The following is a 25,426-nucleotide window of genomic DNA, read 5'->3' on the forward strand; positions in this document are numbered from 1 at the left end:
TGTAGATGCAAAATATCTATTCAGTTTGTGAGCACCCTGAGCACAATCATCAACAGTTAAAAAATTGACATAGTGAACTGGACCATTGTGATTCAACCCATTCCTTCTACTGTTAATATAAGTAAAGAAGTCTTTGCTGCTTTTCTTGGCATTGTTTTCCAGAGACTTCTTGTAATCTGCCTTGCCTTACCTAACCTCCTTTGTGACTTATTTTATATCTACCTATTATGAAAATGAATTCTCATTCAAATAAGAGAAAATACCTGACATAAATACAATACAAACTATTGGGGGAAAAACTAATAGGTGTGACCTTAACGTTTACCTTTAGCTAGCATATTTTTGACCACTGGAATAATGTGCATTCCTGAGTAGTCAAGGTTTTGATGGTCAGGTGAAATTTAATTTTTTACTGATACTAATTCATTTGGTTGTGAATCAGAATTCTCTGATATACAGTCAGCAGAGAGCTATGTCAGTGTATTTGATAAATTATTAAGGGACTTGGATATGATCCTAAACAAGTCATCAACAAAGATGAAGTGGGCTGTTCTGGAAGAATATGTCCAATGAAAGTTTAATCGCAGAGAAAATGCATTAAATGACAATCATTTAATACATTTGGTATTAAATGTGTTAAATTTGGTAGTTACTGTAGCAAGTCTGATATGTATATGTGAACATCTACAGAAAACTGCTATTCATCTATGAATGTGAACACCATTTGACATCAGGCAAAATGCATTAATAAAGTGAAGATGGGAGAAAATGGCCAGCATAGCAAATTACTGAGTTCACACTTTCACTGTGGTTATGTCTAAAAATATTTATAATTAAACCTACATTTGAATTTCATTTCTTAACACAAGAAAATTTAATTGTTGCTCCTACATTATAATGCCAGGAAACAAACATGTTTACTTCTAAGACATTGTAATATGTGGATGGATTCTGATAGTTCACTCTTTCCATAATTTGGACTTATAGAAACTTGAAAACAGAGACAGCTAACAGTATTGTGGGTGCAAACATGTGTTTTAATTTATATATGTAATAAGTATATGCATATTTCAAATTTTGTGCACTTAACAGTAGCCACTTAACAACTAATTCAGCACTATCTTCACAGCTGTTGTGCATTAACTGTTGGTGCAGTGCTAAGCAGATTGGAAGTGAACAACATATTTATTTGGAATTATATGTGCAAAGAGCCTGTCAGATCGCATGAGAGTGTTTGCTATTTTTGACATTCACTACAACATGCTAGTTTCAGCATACATAAACAGTGCCGAAAGTGAAACTAGCATTATAGCTGGCATGCTTCTGCTTTAGAAATCCCTCTGTTTTTTGTTTAAAGAGGGAGTGGGAGTTAATCTGGTGAGTCAGTTAAGAGAGCTTCTACTGTACTCTATTTAGCTTGTTTGGGATAAAAATCAAAAAATAATATTGGATAAGAACAAATATTTTTAGTAAAAACAATCTTGTTATCAAAAAAAAAAATCCCAACTACCTCATGCCAGTGCCCAACAATGCAAAGTGAGCAGAAATGAAGCTGAAACAAATGCTCTATGGAAAATTAACAAGTGGCCATAGTTTGTACATATTCATTGTACTAAAGAGAATTTTTTATGACTGTATATTTTCAGTTAAAAAATATAATTCATGATGCAGATTGTGAGTGAATACCATACTAGGAGAATACTTTCCAAAATTCACACTGTTGTAATTATAAGTGTGTGTGTGTGTGTGTGTGTGTGTGTCCAGCCAGTTCATCAGGGTGCTTGCTAGGTGGCAGACTGATCAAAATTAATTTTATAATTATATTAAAAGAAAGGTTATTATTATATTAAAACCACTCTTATACCATGCGAAAATTAATAATATAGTTTATTAGGCTGTTTGCCTATATTCCTATATGTTTAGGTAACGTTTCAGGTGTCTTACCAATACTCATCATCAGACCGAGCTGTTGAGGGAACAGAATATAGAAAGGGTTGCAAATTCGAATATTTCAGAATATTACTACAGTCAGTCCTCGTATAGCATGATAGTTGTGTTCCTAGAAACCTTCGTGCAATGCAAAATTGTGCAATATAAACGGCCCTATGGGAAAAATAGGGTTAGGTACCGACCACCCAAGATTGAACACACATTTGTAACCAAAACATTACCAAACACAATAAATAATCGTAATAAAATACTTACGTATTTTATTACGTAATAAAATATTGCTAATGCTTTTGCTTCTATCGTAAGCAAACTTGTTTTTTGTTTGATTTTCTATCCAAACAGATGACAGCCGTTCCATCTCTTCCAATTCTTTGTGTCTTAATCTAATGGATTTTAATTACACTTTGAGTTGTTCCTGCTATCAAAGTTGTTTTTATTTTCTCTGCATTCTTTGTAATTCTCAGTGTTGCCTCATTTAGGTCTGTAGCACGTGCAGTATCACATGGTCTTTCGTTTCGCTCAAAGCGTTTCACAATTCAATTTCATATTTTTTCTCTATCGACAGAGGCGGAATGGCCATAAGCCTTACTGGGAAAACCCCGGTGGACCGCAGGCCAGTGTGATTTTGGCCATAAACCATAGTATGAGGCCACTATAAATTTTCCTAGGTAAAAATTTTTGACCCAGTCCACCTCTGTTTATCGATATTGCTTTTCTTTTTCTCTCTGAATCTGCAGTATCTTCACCAGGATGCTTCCTTTTCACACTTTTTAAGTATTTTACTCATTTTAGGGAATAAAGCACAATTACAAAACGAGGAGGCATGCTTGATACGCATAAACAAAGCTGCGCGCATGTAGCAACTGAATAAACAACACCGTAAAGGCAGAGATACACTATGAACACCTCACATTTTACTAAAGCACATTTCTAGGGGTTACTATCATAAAACAGTAAAAACAATTTCCAGTTGCGTTTCTGCTAGTGGAATCTGCTATAAACTGGTAGTAAACTCGATCTAATTGCATTTGCGATTATACCGATAGCTGGAATTGTGTTAGTTTTTACGTTATTATGGTGAAATGTGTTTCCCCTTCACTGATATAAAAAACAAATACATTTTCAAAATCTTCTCTTCATTCCTATCGTGTTGCATTCGGTTGGGATGATTCTGCGTTCGACTGCCATTTCTTGTAAACACAAAGGCGAATCGTGCATAAGCGAATTCAGTTCGTGTTATATAAGATATTATTCCCCTATTTATAAATCGTGTATGATCGAATTCGTGTAGTGTAAACACGTGTTATACGAGGACTGACTGTATTACAATTGCCAATATTACAATTACAATTTGCAAATTATGGTTCTAAAGTTTTGAATTGCCGTTACAATAGAAAACAGGAAATCTGGGGTAATTACAAAGAGACTAAGTTCTTACCTGCTGACAGACTCCTCTTGCCGATGTTCCCAGAACCTGATGTGCTGTCACTGTCCTATTGGCTAATGGAATTAACCCCTCTCCTATAAATTAACTGCTGGCAGTGCCTCTTGCCTGTATGCACATCAGATTTCTGGGAGCATCGGCAAGAGGAGTCTGTCAGCAGGTAAGAATTTAGCCTTTTTGTAATTATCCAAATTTTCTGTTTTCTGTTGTAACGGCACTTCAAAACGTTAGAACCATAATTTGCAAATTGTAATTGTAATTTTCTAAAATATTAAAATTTGTAACCCTTCCTATTTTCTGTTCCCCCAACAGCTTGGTCCGATGATGGGTATCAGTAAGATACCCAAAACATCTAGTAATTTAGGCAAACAGCATAATATAAACTATTATTAATTTTCACATGGTATAAGAGCAGTTTTAATATAATAATAATAACCGTAATGGACAACAACAACATAGCATCCTTCCCTAACTATATATTGAGTTATACTTAGTTATATCAAAAGCTGTAGCTAAACATATTTGTAGTTTTGATAGTGTTTCCCCCAAAATTTCTCTTATAGGAAATAAAAATGTAATAACAAAAGAACACATGGAAAGAATGAAGAATGGCTGTATAGTTTGCAATATGGGCCATTCCAACACAGAAATAGATGTGGTGAGTAGCAGATGCACACATTTACAGTGTAATTTTGATTTTATAATTACTGATTTTGTATTTATTATAATTTTGTATGTTTTTGTCAGTTGCAATGAAAATTCTCTAAGAACAATGCTAAATTTTCCTCATTAATTTCTGGTTTTAATTTTGCATTCAATTGTCAAATTTCACTCACTAGGGTTGAATGGTGAGAAACCTAGCACTTCAGTTTTCAGTGCTTTAGAGCTGCATGCACAACTCCATTTTATCAAGAACTACTCCAGTAGTTCTTGATAAAATGGAGTTTATTCTATGTTACTCTTATCTTTAAGACCATCATTCTTTCCAATAGCAATATGTAGCTGTACATCTGTGGTATTGATATTTCTCATACATATCAAGTGGATGGCCTGTAACTGTTGTGTATTCTAGTGCTAAGTTGACATTTTGTAATGTTGGACAAAATCTCTCACAAAATAGCATTTCCAACTAAATGCTATTAGTAAAATAATTTGTGCCCATATGAATGTATTGGTACCTTATCACATTGAAGAGCCTTTCAACTTGAAAGTAATTTCACTCATAAACATATTCACTCTGCAGTCTCCAAGTTAGAAGAACTTCAAGTATGAGCTCTCACTTGTTCCTTAGGTCTGTTACAAACATATATATATGTATATATATATGTTTGTAAACTGCTGCTTCCTTTAAAGGAAGCAGCAGTTTAAGATATTATTAATAATAAAAAAAATAATAATGGATTATGGACCTGGGACACTGCTATATGCAGAAAGTACCCAACGACCATAATTGCTACATAAGTTAGTAGTTGTTAACGTTATGGAACTAGTAATGCTAATTATGGAGAACAAAGGGCAAACGGAACAGAAATCGCTATCACGGTGAACAAAGAAAGGAGCTAAGATAAAGGAGAAGTAATAAGAATAACTTAGTGCTGTTCGTCCTGTGACTTCAGCGCCTTTTTCAAGAGCCAGCTGCCGAAATCAAAGGAGGAAACGGCAATAAGTGGGTATAGCCTCTGTTTCTGACATGAAATACACGGCGCATGTGGTATACGTAAAAAGTAGGTAAAGTCAGTTAAAATAATTATTTTATTTAAAATCAGTTAAAATAATTTTTTAAATTTAATTTTAATCATGAGGTGTGCATATATTTCATGGCTGACCTGACAGAGGCTGGAAGTAAAGATTAAAAGAATAACAAGAATAAAAAGCAAGAAATGGGATAACTTACTGGGGCCGTGGCAATCTGTACTGCTGTGGAGAAATAAAATGTTTAGACTGAATGTGGGCTACGGTATATGATATAAGCTGGCGACCCCTGGTGTAAGAAATCGGGACAATTTTAAAATTATAATCACCACAGTACAGATTGTCACCACCCCACTAAGTTATCCCATTTCTTGCTTTTTATTCTTTTAATCTTTACTTCTAGCCTCTGTCGGGTCAGCCATGAAATATACGTGCACCTCATGATTAAAATTATTTTAATTGATTTTTAATAAAATAATTATTTTAACTGACTTTACCTACCTTAAACAAACTTTACCTACTTTTCACGTATACCATGTGCGGCGTGTATTTCATGTCAGAAACAGAGGCTATACCCGCTTATTGCCGTTTCCTCCTTTGATTTAGGAGGCTGTCCCTCATCCTGTGACCTCGACACTGAGGTCAAAGGACAAAGAGCACTAAGTTATTCTTATTACTTCTCCTTTATCTTAGCTCCTTTCTTTGTTCACCGTGATAGCGATTTCTGTTCCGTTTGCCCTTTGTTCTCCATAATTAGCGTTACTAGTACCATAATGTTAGCACATTGCCTTTCACAACTACTAACTTATATATTTGTCTATTATTCACAAGTTTATCTTTACTTAAATCAACAATCTCGATCTCTATTTGGTCGTAATGAAATCCAAAGTAATTATTTCTTTATACCCCTAATAACTGTGATTAAGGTCATGCAATATATGACAATATCCTTATCTATTTTTATACATTTAATTTTTTGGATGTATATGGTGTGCGTGCGTGCGTGCTGTGATTTCATTCATTCCTTTGTTCTTTTACATATATTTCTTTACTCTTCTTTATAACTCTTTACTCTTTTAGTTCTCTTAACTTATATTCATTATGGTTGTTAGGTTCTTTCTATCAGTGGCCTCGGTCCATGAAACTCTTTTCTCATTGACCCTTTCTCCCTTCCCCTCTTTTGTGTACTGTATACTGTATATATTTATGCAAAAGAATAATACAGTAGAACCAGTGGATATGGTAACTAAAGGAATTTTAATACAGTAAATAAATAAATAAATAAATATATATATATATATATATAGTAGTAGTAATATTAAACTGTTAAGAAGCAAAATAAGCAGAAAAGGTAAACTAACAAAAGTTATCATATGTCTAATGCTCCAAAATGTGCAGCACAGCAGTAAAGGAAGCAAAAGGATATAAATAATTTATCGTTTGTAACATAAATAAGGTGTCAGTAAAAATGGAAATGAAAAATGTACAAATTGCCTGAAATAAGAGAAGTTTGAGGGATAGTAGAAACTGGAAGTGAAGTAGTGGTGAAAAAGTGAAAGAATTTGAAAAATGTAGTACAAAAATGAACTGGGACTGAGGAAGCAAACAATATAAAAAAATAATTTTATACAAATAAATAAAAAAAATAAATAACACTGTATTCAGATGTGGGAGGGCAATTTTAGCAAGAGTTCGAATCAAGGGATGGCAAATATGCAAAATCTGAATACAGTAAATGAAAAGATGATACATAGCCAGGAAAATCATCAGGGGACTACTTCTGACCATGTATCAGGCACTGCATTTCCAAACTTGTCTGTAGTATTAGAAAAAGGTTGGAGCAAATATGTGCCTTTGTCATAATACTAACAGACAAGGTAGTCCCTACGCAGTGTAAAAATTAAGTTAATAATGTAATTTTTAAATTTAATACGAATTGAAAGAAGTGTAATGTGAAATATAATACAAATGTTTGTACTGTGCGGAAGGGGTAAAAATTAATTAAATTAACGTGTTTAAAAAGTGTAAAAATTCAAATATACAGCAGAGAAATTTGATCAAAAAGTGTTGACAAGCAAATCGTATAGGGAATGGTAAAATTCTTGGGGTGGGCAAGAAGAGAGAGAGAGAGAGAGATGGTCAAAAGAAGGCGAAAATAGCAATATGATGCAGAATAATCGGAGTGTTCATATCACCCTCATATTACACTAACAGTTTTACGAACGGGGAAAAAAAGACAGTATAAAGATAAAAAGTAGAAAAAGTCATTAAAAATACTGAACTTACTGGGTGTGTAAGGCCCAACCTTAAAGAAAGGATTCTGGTATAAGCAAACGTTAGTAAAAATGGGTGTTAATACCATAGGCTTGTAGAGAAGAAGGGAAATCGAAACCAAACTAAAAGTGGGTGTTACCTGGAGTCATTAAGTCAAGCAGAGGTGAGGCGTACACAGCCAGGATGCAAAAGGGGAAACAATGATAAGTCACCAAGTTATATAGATTTAGAGATACAGATAGTGATGACCTCTATCGTTGAAAAAAAAAAAGTGGGAAAGATGGCCTAAAAACATGAAATGCCAGGCATAAGGCCGCAGGAATACAAATATATAAAGGAACATGTGAAACAGAAAGTAAAACAAGAATAATTCCAATCTACAGGAGATGAAATTCTGGTGAAATTTTAGATGATCAGAGAACAGGGTCTATAGATCACAGCTCCAAACTTCCAAGTTAACAAGCTGCTGTAGACAGAGAAATGCACTGTTTGGCTACGTCTGAGGTTGATTGAAGGTTGAGTGAATCCATTGAAGAGTGTGACAAGAAATCCGACAGGCAAAAAACTTGGATGACAACAGAACGGCAAAATTGAAAACCATGAAGAAGAATTTTCGTATCCATTGATAAAATTTTTTTTTTCCCCAAACAAATAAAAGGCCTGGTTAAATGATGCAGGTTTCGTAGAGAAAAACAAAACCATTCACAACACATGGCTACCAAATAGACAGTAGAACTGAGACCGGTGTCAGAGAAGCAAAGTGCCAAACCTAGTGATTATTATCAGGGAAAATACTTAATAAGTCCAGCAATAAAAAGCCAAATATTCAGGATTCCAAATGGTAGAAAGGAAGAATTCAGACTAAACGTGTGAAAAACTTAGAGTAAAGTAACAGGCGTCTCATTCCAAAAAAGAACCTTAAAACGGAAGTCATAAACAGTGATTAACTAAGTATGGAAATCCCACCAAATAGTATTCAACTGTACAATACATTTAATATGGACAGTTACCAAGTAAATCGAGCCGACCGAGTGGGTAAAGTGCCTGCCTGACAACCCAAAGGTCGCAGGTTCGAATCCCGCCTTGGGATCAGAGAAGTGCAAAAAACCTTGGGAGGTGCATTATGGCCACAGAAGTCGATGCACCAACAACTAATAAAAAAAAAAAGAATAAAAAAAAGAGTAAATCGAAATTGATTTTATTTTTAATTGTAGAAGAAACTATACTGAAACAGTATTTGATGAAAAAGGAAGGTATATTATTATTTCAAAGCTTGTTATAAAAAACTTGTATTGCTTTGCTGAAAAGGATATGGTTGCTGCATATTTGGCTAATCTGATGGGTTGAATACATATAGTATTTTTGTGAGTTTTATTGGAAATATTAGATTGCCAATTTGTGAGGTAAATGACATCAAACTTAAAATAGTTTCTTTTGTCACATACGTTAATAAGATGAAGAACTGCATCATTGCAGAGTGTAATAATCAGATCAAGCAAGTTGGCTGTGCAATTATCAACATTTTCTTTATTAAGTTAAGTTCAGAGGGGTAAATATCTGCAGCTAACTGTTCAAAGTCGGAATTTAAAACTAAGATGTCATCCACGTATTGGAAAGCTAAAAGTTTATGATTGGGATTGCTAGTAAAAAATAATTCCTCGTAGTAGGGCAAAAACAGGTTAGAAACATGGCTGGAAATTTGTGAACCCATGGGATGTTCATACATTAAGAATCTGCAGATAAAGGAACCATTAGGTGGCAGTGATCACAGTGTGCTGAAGTTGGATTTACTCAGAGGTAACTACCATCAAGGGTAAAAGGAAGGGTTTTTGTTTTTGTAAAGCGACTACGGAGGTCTGAGACAGTATTTAAATTCTATACGGTGGGACCAACTGATGATGTTACCAACAGCAAATTCAAAATGGGAAGCATTCAAAAAATTAATCTTGGAAGCTACTAGGCTTTACATACTAACTAAGAAATATTGTTCAAGGTTTAGGCCTAAATGGATGTCAGATGAACTAATTGTTTGTTAGTTATTTGGTTTTTAGGAGCATTAGCAACTAAGGCCATATTGCTCCGGGGATATGCGGTGGTCATTCCCTGACCTTTCGCATTCTCCGTATTTGGTGGTCACGGCTCGAACCCCGGTCTAATCAAGAAGCGTGTGCTACGCACTGCTGCTCCTGCCCACGTGGCTACGGAGGTGCCAGATAAACTAAAGAGACATGTGGCAGAGAATAAAAATGCATGGGATACATATAAATTAATGGGTGACATGGAAGCCTACGATAGATATAAGCTCGTCTGTAACCAAGTCACAAAGGAGGTTAGGCAGGCAAAGACAGATTATGAGAAATCTTTGGCAAAGGATGCAAAGAACAACAGCAAAGAGTTCTTTATGTATGTAAACTTTAGAAGGAAGGGGATAAATCAGATTAATCCACTGGATATCAATGGTTCAACTGTTGATGATCCTGCTCGGGTGGCTAACAAACTAAATGAGTATTTTGCATCTACATTCACACATGAGGAGTTATTCAGGGAGGGGAATGCCAGAGGTGAACTAAACTCTGGCAGTGAGCTAGATAATTTTGTAATAACTGAGAGGAAAGTGGAGGAGAAATTGTTGACGATAAACATAAGAAAAGGCACCTGGGGTGGATGGGATCTATCTAGTTATATTAAAGGAGGCAGCAAAGGAAGCAAGCAAACGCTTAGCCATAATAAGAGTTTGCTTGCTTCCCTTACTGTCTTTGTGAATTGGGGTCATATTTGCTTGCAAATATGACCCCAATTCACAAAGGAGGATCCAAGGGCAACACAAGTAATTATAGCCCTGTTAGTTTAACTTCTGTTCCAGGGAAATTAATGGAGGCACTGGTTAAAGAAGCACTACAGGATCATCTAGACAAGACTTCAGTTATAGCTCGGACACAGCCTGGTTTTGTTAAGGGAAAGTCTTGCTGACCAATTTGATTGGATATTACGATGTGCTCACAAAGCAACTGGATGCAGGGAATAACTTTTATATCATATATTTGGATCTTGGAAAGGCTTTGGATACTGTTGCACATGGAAGACTGCTGCACAAATTGGAGCAGTGCGGCATTGGAGGCAAATTGCTGCTATGGATAAAAGGATGGTTGAGTGGGAGAAGACAGAGTGGTAATCAATGGACACTGCTCTTCGTGGACTAATGTTATTAGTGGAGACCCTCAGGGTCCATTGTTGTTTTCTGTATTTATAAATGATATTGATGATGGTATATCAGGCTTAATGTCCAAGTTTGCAGACAATACAAAGGTTGGCAGGGTTGTTAATGACAGTATGCTGCTGCAACAGGATCTAGAAAAGTTGAGCAGATGGGCTGAGAGGTGGCAAATGAAGTTTAACATTGACAAATGGGAAGCAGTAACCCCAGAGTAATGTTATCAACTGTGTGGTACTGCACTGACAGTGGTAGAGAGTGAAAAGGACCTGGGCGTAATTGTGCAGGCAGATAAGAAGTTTTTTGAGCAGTGCAGATGGTCTGCAAGAGTAGCTCATGTCTTGTCAATGATATACAGGAATTTTTCTAGCAGGTATAAGGAGGTGATTATCCCCTTGTATAAGGCAATGGTCAGGCCACACCTTGAGTACTGTATACAGGTCTGGAGGCCTCATTTTAAGAAGGATGTTGGAACAAGTAAAGAGATAGGCAACAAGATTAGTGAATGGAACAAAGGGTCTCTCTTACAAAGAAAGGCTTAAGTTTTGCAAATTTTCCAGACTAGGCACCTAGTCTCCAGACATGCCAAGTTTCCAGACTAGGCACCTCGCAGATGCCTAGTCTGGAGACTAGGCACCCTGCGAGGTGATCTGATTAAGGTGTATAAAACTTTGAATTGTTTGAGCATGCTCAATGCTGATGGGATTCTTCCTCTTGCTCAGAATAATCGCCTGAGAGGGCATAAATTCAAATTGAGGAATGACAGTTGTAGGATGGATGTGCAGAAGTTTGCCCTTAGACAGCAAGTGGTTGATTGCTGGAATAAACTTCCATCTGTCATTGTAGAAGTTGATAGCTTAAATAGATTCAAGGCAGAACTAGACAAACATTTGGAGCGAGTGGATAGGTGAAATAAGAAGGGTTTTTTATTTTTTGGCTGATGCTATATAAGCTTGATTTCTTGCATTGTTTGCCTTTGCTAATGCTAATATTTGATGTTGCAGGAGATACAATTTTTTGTTTTACAAAAAGGGGTGGAGTTAAGGCAATGGGAGGTTTCAGGGTTGTCCATGGCAGGAAAGGTAAGACGGTGTTTATCCTTACACTTAGAGAAAGAAGGAATGTGATTTAGCATATTAAGATTACTTTTGTGTTTAAGAAAGATGGAATTGAACGAGTCAGTGCCAAAAGTATGATTCTCCTGTGAGGGATTTGACTGACAATTGTGACAGTGTTGAATCACAATATTTATATCTGTTGTACTTGTAATGCAAATAAGGAAAATTAAATAAGGCAAGATGTGTAAATGTCAGAACCGTCTAGCAGAATAGCTATTAAGGAGATGTTGTTTAAGAGTAGCATTGCACAAAGCAGCAGAAGGCTAAAACTTAAATACAGTCAGTGCTCGTATAACATGTGTTTACATTACACAAATTCCATCATACACGATTTATAAATAGGGGAACGATATCTTATATAACACGAACCGAATTCGCTTATGCACGATTCGCCTTTGTGTTTACAAGAAATGGCAGTCGAACGCGGAATCACTCTAACTGAACGCAACACGATAGGAATGAAGAGGAGATTCTGAAAATGTATTTGTGTTTTATATCAGTGAAGGGGAAACACATTTCACCATAATAATGTAAAATTCCAGCTATTGTATTATCGCGAATGCAATTAGATCGAGTTTACTACCAGTTTATAACAGATTCCACTAGCAGAAACGCAACTGGAAATTGTTTTTATTGTTTTATGGTAGTAACCCCTAGAAATGTGCTTTAGTAAAATGTGAGGTGTTAATAGTGTATCTCTGCCTTTACAGTGTTGTTTATTCAGTTGCTACACACGCGCAGCTTTGTTTATGTTTATCAAGCGTGCCTCCTCGTTTTGTAATTGTGCTTTATTCCCTAAATGAGTAAAATACTTAAAAGGTGCGAAAAGAAAGCGTCCTGGTGAAGACACTGCAGATTCAGACAGAAAAAAAAAAAGCAATATCGATAAACATAGGCGGACTGGGTCAAAAATTCTTACTTGGGAAAATTTGTAGTGTCCTCACACTAGCATTTATGGCCAAAATCACACTGGCCACCGGGGTTTCCCCGGTAAGGCTTATGGCTAGTCCGCCACTGTCGATAGCGAAAAAATATGAAACTGCGAAACGCTTTGAGCGAAATGAAAGACCATGTGATATTGCATGTGCTACAGACCTAAATGAGGCAACGCCGGGAATTACAAAGAATGCAGAGAAAATAAAAACAACTTTCATAACAGGAACAACTCAAAGTGTAATTAAAATCCATTAGATTAAGACACAAAGAATTGGAAGAGATGGAACGGCTGTCATCTGTTTGGATAGAAAATCAAACAAAAAACAAGTTTGCTTACGATAGAAGCAAAAGCATTAGCAATATTTTATTACGTAATAGTCGTAATAAAATACGTATTTTATTCATAAAAAATACTTACATATTTTTTATTATTTATTATATTATAATAAAATATAATATAATAATAAATATAAAAAATTATAATATTTTTTATTACGTATTTTAATCGTTATAAAATACGTAAGTATTTTATTACGATTATTTATTGTGTTTGGTAATGTTTTGGTTACCAATGTGTGTTCAATCTTGGGTAGTCGGCACCTAACCCTATTTTTCCCATAGGGCCTGTTGTTTATATTGCATGATTTTGCATTGCACGAGGGTTTCTAGGAACACAACTATCATGCTATACGAGGACTGACTGTAGTAGTAATATTAAACTATTAAGAAGCAAAATAAGCAGAAAAAGGAAAATAACAAAAGTTATGTCTAATGCTCCAAAACGTGCAGCACAGCAGTAAAGGAAACAAAAGGATATAAATAATTTATGGTTTGTAATATAAATAAGGTATCTGTGAAAATGGAAATGAAAAATATACAAAGTACCTGAACTAAGAGAAGTTTAAGGGATAATAGAAACTGGAAGTGAAGTAGTGGCGAAAAAGTGAAAGAATTTGAAAAATGTAGTACAAAAATGAACTGGGACTGAAGAAGCAAACAGTGTACAAAAATAATTTTGTACAAATAAATAAAAAAAATAATAATAAATAACAAAAATTAAATATATAAGTAACACTGTATTCAGATATGGGAGGGCAATTTTAGCAAGAAGTCGAATCAAGGGATGGCAAATCTGCGAAATCTGAATACAGTAAATGAAAATATGATGCATAGCCAGGAATTTCATCAGGGGACTACTCCTGACCATGTATCAGGCACTGCGTTTCCAAACTTGTCTATAGTATTAGAGAAAGGGTTTTGAGGAAATATGCGGCCACTATCGTAATACTAACAGACAAGGTAGTTCCTACGCAGTTTATTCCTGGACTTATTAAGTATCTTTCCTTATAATAACCACTAGGTTTGGCACTTTGCTTCCCTGACACCGGTCTCAATTCTACTGTCTGTTTGGTAGCCATGTGTCGTGAATGGTTTTGTTTTTCTCCGAAACCTGCATCATTTAACCAGGCCTTTTATTCGGTGGGGAAAAAAAATTTTATCAATGGATACAAAAATTCTTCTTCATGGTTTTCAGTTTTGCCTTTATGTTGCCATCCAAGTTTTTTGCCTGCCGAATTTCTTGTCACGCTCTTCAACGGATTCAGTCAACCTTAGAGGTAGCCAAACAGTGCCTTTCTCTGTCTACAGCAGCTTGTTAACTTGGAAGTTTGGAGCTGTGATCTGTAGACCCTGTTCTCTGATCATCTAAAATTTCACCAGAATTTCATCTCCTGTAGATTGGAATTATTTTGTTTTACTTTCTGTTTCACATGTTCCATTATACAGGGTGATTCACTACCAGTGCAACAAACTTGCAGGAGGTGTAGGGGGCACAAAGACGAATCGTAAATGTTTGATCTGATGTCAGCTGAAATAAATATTAATACATGATCAGGTATTTCATCAGGGGACTACACCTGACCATGTATCAGGAACTGTTTCTATACTAGTCCATATAGTAGTAGAAGAAAAGTGAAAGGCCTAAAAAGCAACAAAAATGTAATTAGCACTTTCTAATACAGTATGGACAAGGTAGTCCCAATGCAGTGTAATTTATTTAGGTAAAAATAATTCAGGTAAAAGAAGTATTGAGTTGGGATAAAAATGGTTAATATCAATGTTTAATATAAATATGTAGAATTTAGTATAGGATTTAATTTTGTATAGATAGGAAATCAGTGTATTTTAAAAATGGATTTAGAACAAGCAAATGGTATAAGGGCAAGGTATTAAATTGAGGATGGGGTAGGGGAAAAGGAGTATTTTAAAAAGAGAGACGAAAAATAGCAATAGAAGTAGGATAGTAGGAACGTTCGTGTCACCCTCGTATTACACTAATAATTTAACGAATGAGAAGAACTTTAGAATTAGACAGCAGAAAGATATAAAGCATAGAAAAAGTTAAATATCACCAAGCTTGCTGGGGTTGTGAAGCTCAACCTTATAGTAAGGTCTCTGGCATTTATAAATGTTAGTATAAAAGGGTGCTAATACCAAATGCTTGTATTGAAAGGAAAAATGTGTCGAAACATGCTGAGAAACGAATCTGAAACGAAACCGAAAGTATGATGAGACAGTGAAAGTGCATGATACTTCGAGTGTTTCAAGAAATGAGAAGCGAAAATGAGGTGGCGGGAAAAATAAAGGCGAGGAGATGAAGTGCACAAATTCAGTAGAGTAGATGAGTGTGTGCTGGCTTCAACCAAATGAGCAATATATCTACATGATATAGCAGTTTATAGCAATGAAGCGGACTTAATAGTAAGCTGTGAAGAAATTCAAAATAGTGGGAAAAGTGACCTCTGTAGTCGTATTTAGAATACAAGTCCATGGAGATAATTTATAATTAGTGTTGGAAAAAGAAAAAGAAATGCGGTTGGAATAGTGTGGCTTTGCTGTGATAAAGTCATACAAAATTAAACATTACCATTAATATATAAAGAATTATATGGTGGCAAAAAACATATACACATTAGACCAAATGATGGGGCTAAGTTATAATAAGCTGAATAGTAAATGTATCAGAGTATGGTAAACAAGAATCGTCAAATATTTGAGATATAAATAAATTAATAATTATAATCTATCCAAATTTGTATGAAGTACATCCAAGAAAAAAGAACTGGTTTAAATCCGTAGAAATAAGTAACATGGGGCCTTAAGATCCAAAGGTGGTGTAGTTAAGGATCCGATTATTAAAGAACATGACATAAAAGAACATGAAATAAGTCCATGTATATAAAACTAGAAAAATCCACAGGTAGTATCAGGTGTGAATTTACTGTGGAAATAGTAGTAAATGAAACCAAGGAAAAAGAATCAGTTGACATTATATCCAATGGTATTGTAGTTAAAATCCAGGTATGAAGTGATATAATTCCACTTCATACCTGGATCCAAAGGTTGTGTAGTTAAGGATCCAATTATAAAAGAACAGGAAATAAGTCCATGTAAATAAAATAATTCCAAGGAACCAACTACAGAATGTAAGAACAGGAAATAATTCCATGTATATCAAATTAGATGCATCCACAGGTAGTATCAGGTGTGACTTCACTGTGAAAAGAAAGAATAGTTAATGTATCCTAGGATAAAGAACCAGTTGACAAATCCATTGATAGTGTAGTTAAGAAACCAATTAAAAAAGAACAGGAAACAAGTCTGTGGACATGAAGCAGCTTAATCTTAAGGGGGAAGAACAAGAAGTAATTCTAAGAAACCAAAAAAAAAAAAAAAAAATTTTGTCTCTCTAGCTAATAGTGATGTAGTTAGGAGATTGTATAAAGTGATATATACAGAGTTAAGTGGTATAGACCCAAGTCACTAAAATCTGAAGGCTGCCTGCTATGTGATTTTAGTGGAAAAATCTAGAAATAGATATTCAAAGGTGTATGTTAACATAAGCTTGAAAAATCCAAGACCCACAATGTAAATTCTGCATGTAATATAAACCGTATCCTGAAACAAATTAGTAGAAGTCAGCCAAGACTCAATATGGGGAGTTAAATATAAGTAAGCCAAGATTCAACATGGGAAGTTAATTATAAGTAATCTCATGAATGATTATTAAAAACAAATCCATTGGATATACGAGAAAAGTGAAAACATAACAATAGAAACTTAGTGAGTAAAGAGAAAAAGTCATCAATCCAAAGAAAATAGTTGCATCGGAAATAATTTTCTTTGAATTATATCACTTAATAATTGGATTCTTAACTACATTACCTTTGGATATAATGTCAACAGATTATTTTTCCTTGATTTCACTTACTGTTATTATTACAGTAAATTCACACTTGATACTACCTATGGATTTGTCGAGTTTTATATACATGGAATTATTTCCTGTTCTGCTATACTATAAATGTTTCCTTGGAATTGTTTCATAAAAATGGACTTATTTCATGTTCTTTTATAATTGAATCCTTAAGTACACCACCTTTGGATCTTAAGTCACCATGTTACTTATTTCTATGGATTTAAACCAGTTCTTTTTCCTTGGATGTACTTTCATGAAAATTTGGATAGATTATAATTATTAATTTATTTATATCTCAAATATTTGATGATTCTTGTTTACAATAATCTGATATGTTTACTATTCAGTTTATTATAACATAGCCTCATCATTTGGTCTAACATGTATGTTTTTTGCAACCGTATAATTCTTTATATATTAATGGAAATGTTTAATTTTGTATGACTTTATCACAGTAAAGCCATACTATTCCAACCGCATTTCTTTTTCCAATGCCAATTGCAAATTTTCTCTATGCACTTGTATTCTAAATACAACTATAGAGGTCACTATTTTCCCGTTAATTTTAATTTCTTCGCAGCGTACTATTAAGTCCGCTTTGCTGCTATAAATTGCTTTATCATGCAGATATATTGCTCATTTGGTTGAAGCCTGCATTCATCTACTCTACTGAATTTGTGCACTTCATGTCCCTGCCTTTATTTTTCCCGCCAGCTCATTTTCGCTTCACATTTCTTGAAATACTCCAGGTATCGTACACTTTCACTGTCTTATCATATTTTCAGTTTTGTTTCAGATTTGTTTCTCGGCATGTTTCAACACACATTTTTCCTTTCAATACAAGCATTTGGTATTAGCTCTCTTTTATACTAATACAGTAAACCCCTGCTATTTGTGGTTTCGCGTATTCGCGATCGCTGATTTAATATAAAATGAAACCTAAAAAAATGTGAATTTTAAAGTGCCGTGAATATTTTCCACCATAAAAAAACATGGGCATGGCTAAAATTGTCTTTCCCCGTCAAAACAGCGTTCAGTGGGTGGGGGGAGAGGGGTGACAAAATCGCGAGCGTGGATGTTTCTCACTAATCCTTGTTCAGTATGTGTTATGCGCTTGTCATGGAAGGTTTGGTCGTTTGCTTTTAATTTATATGCTTATAAATTGAATAAATTTATCAATTTATAAATTGATATGCTTACAAAAGTGATAAACCTACCGTTTTGCAGTGTGTTAGTGTAAACAGATTTTTTTGAGTGTGTTAACGGAAGAAAATGCCTTTATTGTGGACAAGTTCTTTTTTACCCGTACAAAAATATGGCTACGAATAACAAGGGAAATGTGAAAATATCAAAGAAGTTGATGACATTAGCGAATAAAATTGAGTTATTAGACAAAATTTCTAATGGTGAAAGTGTCTTTTCAGTGGCAAAACATTATAAACTCAATGAGTCAACGGTACGATCAATCAAAAAATCGGAAGAATAAATGTGTCCTTGAAAACGTGCTAATTGCTTCAAAAATTTGCTCTGTAACTCGTGATGTTAAATTAGAAAAAATGGAAAAGGCTTTAAATCTGTGGGTAGAAGACCAAACTCAAAATAAAATTCCGTTAAGTTCACTCATCAGACTAAGGCGCATTTAGGGCTAGAGCCTCAAGCTGCGAACATCCTTTATCAACACTTTAGCGAAACTGGTGATAGCACTGGCGGATAAGTTTTTTTTTTGCTAGCAAAGGTGCTGGTTTGAAAGATTTGTTTGAAATTTTTAATAAATATTACGTTTAATATTAAAAGGAATAGCGAAAGCTTAAAAAGCGGTACTCACCTTGAAATTAATCTGCGATGGTTTACTTAGGAAGCGTGGTTAATGTTTAAGTTGAATTGTTGAATTGAAAATTAAAAGGGAGGGAAGTAGATAAAAGTTGACTGAGTTAAATAGGCGCAAGGAAATAGAAGTGTACACATCCAATCCTTGGTTGTCATCGAAATAAAGAGAAGAAGGAATGATTAAAAACTATGTAAGTGAATCCGATGAAGCCAATAGTCTTTACGAGGACTTTCGTTAGTTAGAGAACGTCTTCAGTTGGCAATGTGTGGGGAGAGAACGCGCGTGATATTTTAAGAATAAAAAATTATACTCTCGTGATGCCTTTTTTGACATGTGGGAACTTTAATCTCGAGAGGTTCCAAATTGGGGAAAGATTGAAGGGGAGTTTAGAATTTAGAATTTTGAGGTTAGAGTGGTGCTTGTACCATTCAATAACTAGGGCTTCATATTGGAGTATTCTGTAACTGGATTTTAGTTTAATGATTGAAATGGCAGAGTCGATGAGCGGGTTGTGGTTGTGAGTCTGGGCATGAGTTGTAAGTTCTGTGACAGATTGGTTGGACATGAGACTATGAAAATGGTAGTATGCACGGGTATTGGATGTTTTTGATGAGCCAAATTTAGTAGTGGTACTTCCGATATAACATGTGTTGCAGTTTGGTTGACAATTGATGAGGTATATAATATTATTAAGGTCGTTTGTAGGATATTTGTATGAGTCTTTATAGGTGCTGAAGAAGGATCCTAATTTGTTGTAGGTGGAAAAAACAAGGGAGATATCAGTGTTGTTAAATAGGCGTCGGAACTGTCCTGCTAGTTCATTGTGGTAAGGGAGGACTATGCGGATGTTTGTTTTATTTTTGTCTTTGGTTGGGGTGTTAGATTTAATTTTATTTTTAGCGTTAAGGATTGTATTTAAAATAAGTTGGTGGGGGTAACCTCTGGATATAAATTTGTCGGTGATATACTGTATTTCATTGTGAAGGTCAGTGGGTAAGGAACTGTACTTTAGTGCATTGTGAATTTGGTTATATAAAACTGCCTTTTTAGTGTTTAGAGGGTGATGAGAAGCAAAATGTAAGTATTTACCGGTGTTTGTATTTTTCCTGAAAATTTTCGTATTTAATTTTGTGCCTGTTATATAGATAGTAAGATTAAGGAAATTAATCTGATTATTTTGTCCAATTTCAAGGGTGAATTTAAGTCTATCGTGTACAGAGTTAAGTTTTATGAAGAGGTTATCAATAATGGATCTGTTGCCTATTACAAGAATGTCGTCGGCATAGCGCATGTATAGTTTTAGTTCAGGGGGAAAGGGGTGTAGAATTTGGCTTTCAATGGTGGCTAGGTAGATTTCAGATAATGGGGCTGAAATCCCTAGTCCCATTGGTAAGCCAAATATTTGTTGAAAGATTTTTTTGTTGAATCTAAAAAATCTTGCTTCTAATAGAAGGGTGGTGAGTTCAAGGATATGGTCTATAGAAAGGGAGGTACGTTTTGTTAAGGTATCGTCTGTTTCTAAGAATTTGCGTAGGGCTTGTAAAGTAAATGGGATATGGACATTCGTGTAAAGAGAAGTAACGTCATAGGAAGCTAGGATGTCTGTATCGGATATTGTGATATTATTAATTTTTTGAAAAGCTTGATTGGTGTTATTGATCTTGAATGTGGAAAATTTAGTAAGGGGGGTTATGATTTTAACCAGGAAGGAGGATAAATTAGCGAAAGCTGAATTGCTGTATGATACAATTGGTCTTAAAGGGTGGTCAGCTTTGTGTAACTTGATAATCCCAAACATGTGGGGGAGGATGTTATTGCGAATTCCAATTTGCTGTAGTGTGGAAAGGTTGATTTCCTTATTTTGCCTGAGTTTCCTGAGAATTATATCGAGTTTATTTTTGAGTCTTGTGATGTTATGGTTATTAACAATCTGTCACAGAACTTACAACTCATGCCCAGACTCACAACCACAACCCGCTCATCGACTCTGCCATTTCAATCATTAAACTAAAATCCAGTTACAGAATACTCCAATATGAAGCCCTAGTTATTGAATGGTACAAGCACCACTCTAACCTCAAAATTCTAAATTCTAAACTCCCCTTCAATCTTTCCCCAATTTGGAACCTCTCGAGATTAAAGTTCCCACATGTCAAAAAAGGCATCACGAGAGTATAATTTTTTATTCTTAAAATATCACGCGCGTTCTCTCCCCACACATTGCCAACTGAAGACGTTCTCTAACTAACGAAAGTCCTCGTAAAGACTATTGGCTTCATCGGATTCACTTACATAGTTTTTAATCATTCCTTCTTCTCTTTATTTCGATGACAACCAAGGATTGGATGTGTACACTTCTATTTCCTTGCGCCTATTTAACTCAGTCAACTTTTATCTACTTCCCTCCCTTTTAATTTTCAATTCAACAATTCAACTTAAACATTAACCACGCTTCCTAAGTAAACCATCGCAGATTAATTTCAAGGTGAGTACCGCTTTTTAAGCTTTCGCTATTCCTTTCTAGTCCATTAACACGGTACTTGAAGATTTCTAAAAATTTCGTATTGTCAAATTTAATAAGATATTTTTAACGGTAATAACCGACACCTTATCTGCACCGCCCCTCCAATTTTAATTTTTTCACATTCTTTATTCTCTCTGATGCCTTTAGACATGTCTAATAATCATAAAAAAACTCAACTAACCAGTATACTCATCAAATATTTTTCCAATAAGTTACACATTGCCTTTTTACAAAAATGCCTCCACCACAATATCATCCCTAAATTTGCCCGCATTTTTCCTAAAAATAATTGCAAAAAATATCCCCATATCATACACCGCACATCTATTATGATCATCCGTGAAGAAATCAGGAAGAGATATAACAAAAAATATAGCCTTTTAAATAGTATACACCAACTCAGATTTTACCTTAAAAAAGAAATGACCCCTCATGCCTGGATCGAGTTCACCAACAAAAACAATATACGTATTAATGCTACCAACCAAGAAATAACACAAAGACATAATAAAAAATGGAATTCCCTTACGACTCGTTCCCCCACAAAAATCACCACTGTTAACCTCTCTTCCAAATCCTTTACACCCGCTGAACTTTCTGGCCTGGAATATGGCTTTAATTTTGCCATCAAAAATCAACATTACCCTATAAAAGACTGCATCGTTGAACTCCAGTCCAAACTCGAACATCATCCCGATAAATGGCGCCTAATGCACCAAACAAATAGTATTATTAATACCAAACTTTCTTCCTGCTCTAATATAAAAAAACAACAGCTTATGGATTTACACAAACTCAGTAAAAATTCTAACGTTATTATTCAAAAAGCTGATAAAGGTGATACGATCGTTATAATAGATAAAGACATCTACACCGAAAAATTAGAATCCATCTTAGCAGACCCAAACACATACATAAATGTTAATAACCATAACATCACAAGACTCAAAAATAAACTCGATATAATTCTCAGGAAACTCAGGCAAAATAAGGAAATCAACCTTTCCACACTACAGCAAATTGGAATTCGCAATAACATCCTCCCCCACATGTTTGGGATTATCAAGTTACACAAAGCTGACCACCCTTTAAGACCAATTGTATCATACAGCAATTCAGCTTTCGCTAATTTATCCTCCTTCCTGGTTAAAATCATAACCCCCCTTACTAAATTTTCCACATTCAAGATCAATAACACCAATCAAGCTTTTCAAAAAATTAATAATATCACAATATCCGATACAGACATCCTAGCTTCCTATGACGTTACTTCTCTTTACACGAATGTCCATATCCCATTTACTTTACAAGCCCTACGCAAATTCTTAGAAACAGACGATACCTTAACAAAACGTACCTCCCTTTCTATAGACCATATCCTTGAACTCACCACCCTTCTATTAGAAGCAAGATTTTTTAGATTCAACAAAAAAATCTTTCAACAAATATTTGGCTTACCAATGGGACTAGGGATTTCAGCCCCATTATCTGAAATCTACCTAGCCGCCATTGAAAGCCAAATTCTACACCCCTTTCCCCCTGAACTAAAACTATACATGCGCTATGCCGACGACATTCTTGTAATAGGCAACAGATCCATTATTGATAACCTCTTCATAAAACTTAACTCTGTACACGATAGACTTAAATTCACCCTTGAAATTGGACAAAATAATCAGATTAATTTCCTTAATCTTACTATCTATATAACAGGCACAAAATTAAATACGAAAATTTTCAGGAAAAATACAAACACCGGTAAATACTTACATTTTGCTTCTCATCACCCTCTAAACACTAAAAAGGCAGTTTTATATAACCAAATTCACAATGCACTAAAGTACAGTTCCTTACCCACTGACCTTCACAATGAAATACAGTATATCACCGACAAATTTATATCCAGAGGTTACCCCCACCAACTTATTTTAAATACAATCCTTAACGCTAAAAATAAAATTAAATCTAACACCCCAACCAAAGACAAAAATAAAACAAACATCCGCATAGTCCTCCCTTACCACAATGAACTAGCAGGACAGTTCCGACGCCTATTTAACAACACTGATATCTCCCTTGTTTTTTCCACCTACAACAAATTAGGATCCTTCTTCAGCACCTATAAAGACTCATACAAATATCCTACAAACGACCTTAATAATATTATATACCTCATCAATTGTCAACCAAACTGCAACACATGTTATATCGGAAGTACCACTACTAAATTTGGCTCATCAAAAACATCCAATACCCGTGCATACTACCATTTTCATAGTCTCATGTCCAACCAATCTGTCACAGAACTTACAACTCATGCCCAGACTCACAACCACAACCCGCTCATCGACTCTGCCATTTCAATCATTAAACTAAAATCCAGTTACAGAATACTCCAATATGAAGCCCTAGTTATTGAATGGTACAAGCACCACTCTAACCTCAAAATTCTAAATTCTAAACTCCCCTTCAATCTTTCCCCAATTTGGAACCTCTCGAGATTAAAGTTCCCACATGTCAAAAAAGGCATCACGAGAGTATAATTTTTTATTCTTAAAATATCACGCGCGTTCTCTCCCCACACATTGCCAACTGAAGACGTTCTCTAACTAACGAAAGTCCTCGTAAAGACTATTGGCTTCATCGGATTCACTTACATAGTTTTTAATCATTCCTTCTTCTCTTTATTTCGATGACAACCAAGGATTGGATGTGTACACTTCTATTTCCTTGCGCCTATTTAACTCAGTCAACTTTTATCTACTTCCCTCCCTTTTAATTTTCAATTCAACAATTCAACTTAAACATTAACCACGCTTCCTAAGTAAACCATCGCAGATTAATTTCAAGGTGAGTACCGCTTTTTAAGCTTTCGCTATTCCTTTCTAGTCCATTAACACGGTACTTGAAGATTTCTAAAAATTTCGTATTGTCAAGTTTAATATTAAATTGTTTCTTATTTTCATTTCGATGCCATATGCTTTCATTTCACTATGTACTGTCTATGTACAGTCATATTATGAAGGTACATATAATACATACATAGACAAAATTTTAGACTAGTTTTTCTTATATATTTCATACTTTGGAACGGAACCCCTTTATTACTATGGGAGCTATAAACATTTCTCAGGAACGTAACCCCCGCGAATAGCGGGGGTTTACTGTATTTATAAATGCCAGAGCCCTTACTATAAGGTTGGGCTTCACAACCCCAGCAAGCTTAGTGATATTTAACTTTTTCTATGCTTTTTTATCTTTCTGCTGTCTAATTCTAAAGTTCTTCTCGTTAATACTCCTTTTCCCCTACCCCATCCTCAATTTAACACCTCGAGGCCACATTATGTCAAGGATCTGGGTTTATTATTACCATGTGTATGCCATATCCAAAAATTTCATTACTTCATACAGCACTTTTTCTTACTAAATAATACACCATGAATTGTCAAACTAATAGAGTAAGCTTATCTGTGAAAAGATCTAAACCTCCCAAACACTTCCTAGTTCATTTCCACTTGCAGTCTGCCAAACCCCATGTACTTTTTCTGACTGAATCTCAGTTATCGGTTGATTCAACTACTGTTCATCTCAGTTGCCCAAAGCCGACCGGGCTAGCCGAGTGGGTAAAGTACCTGCCCGGCAACCCAAAGGTCGCCGGTTCGATTCCCGCCTCGGGCTTGGATCAAAGTACTGCAAAAACCTTGGGAGGTGCAATATGGCCACAGAAGCCGATGCGTCAACAACTATCAAATCAATCAATCAATCAGTTGCCCAAACTATTCGCTGTATGATTGTCGATCAGAGCCTTGTCGATCAATTCGGCCCTGGAAAGATTGTGCAAGGCTCAAGGGGTAGAATTTTTTTCAGCCTGGACTGTACTTGTTAACAGGAGAGATTGCTTTTACAGGGATGGGATACACTTAAATAGAAAGGGTGCAAGAATATTTGCTGATGCTATCGAGGCAGTGTTAGGTGGGTCGGAAAACTGCTAGCTTGGGGGGAGACAAAGACCAATAGATTGACAGTAGCCACTGGCAGAGGTGAAAGAGATTCTTGCACTGCTTCTATTAGAATGAGCAGAAGCCTGAAAAACAAGATGCATGGTATTTCAGAGACTGCTGGGAGCCATTGCGGTACAAGTAAACACATGGGTTGTGTTAGGGTAGCTAAGAATAGAAACAGGTGCAGGTA

General features: G+C 35.3%; 1 protein-coding gene across 3 annotated transcripts in view; it reads left to right on the top strand.

Moving 5' to 3' along the window:
• The window catches only part of LOC150088784 (adenosylhomocysteinase-like 1), a 333,024-nt gene that overhangs the window by 253,473 nt on the left and 54,125 nt on the right, over positions 1 to 25,426 (top strand). For all 3 annotated transcript variants that reach the window (XM_090370894.1, XM_090370896.1, XM_090370895.1), the window contains exon 13: positions 3,958 to 4,052. In XM_090370894.1, the coding sequence (XP_090227020.1) occupies positions 3,958 to 4,052 (95 nt within the window). The remainder of the gene's footprint in view (positions 1 to 3,957; positions 4,053 to 25,426) is intronic.

The sequence above is a fragment of the Mastigoproctus giganteus genome, chromosome 3, assembly GCF_048544385.1.
Source record: "Mastigoproctus giganteus isolate SK-2022 chromosome 3, ASM4854438v1, whole genome shotgun sequence".
Lineage (NCBI taxonomy): Eukaryota > Metazoa > Arthropoda > Arachnida > Uropygi > Thelyphonidae > Mastigoproctus > Mastigoproctus giganteus.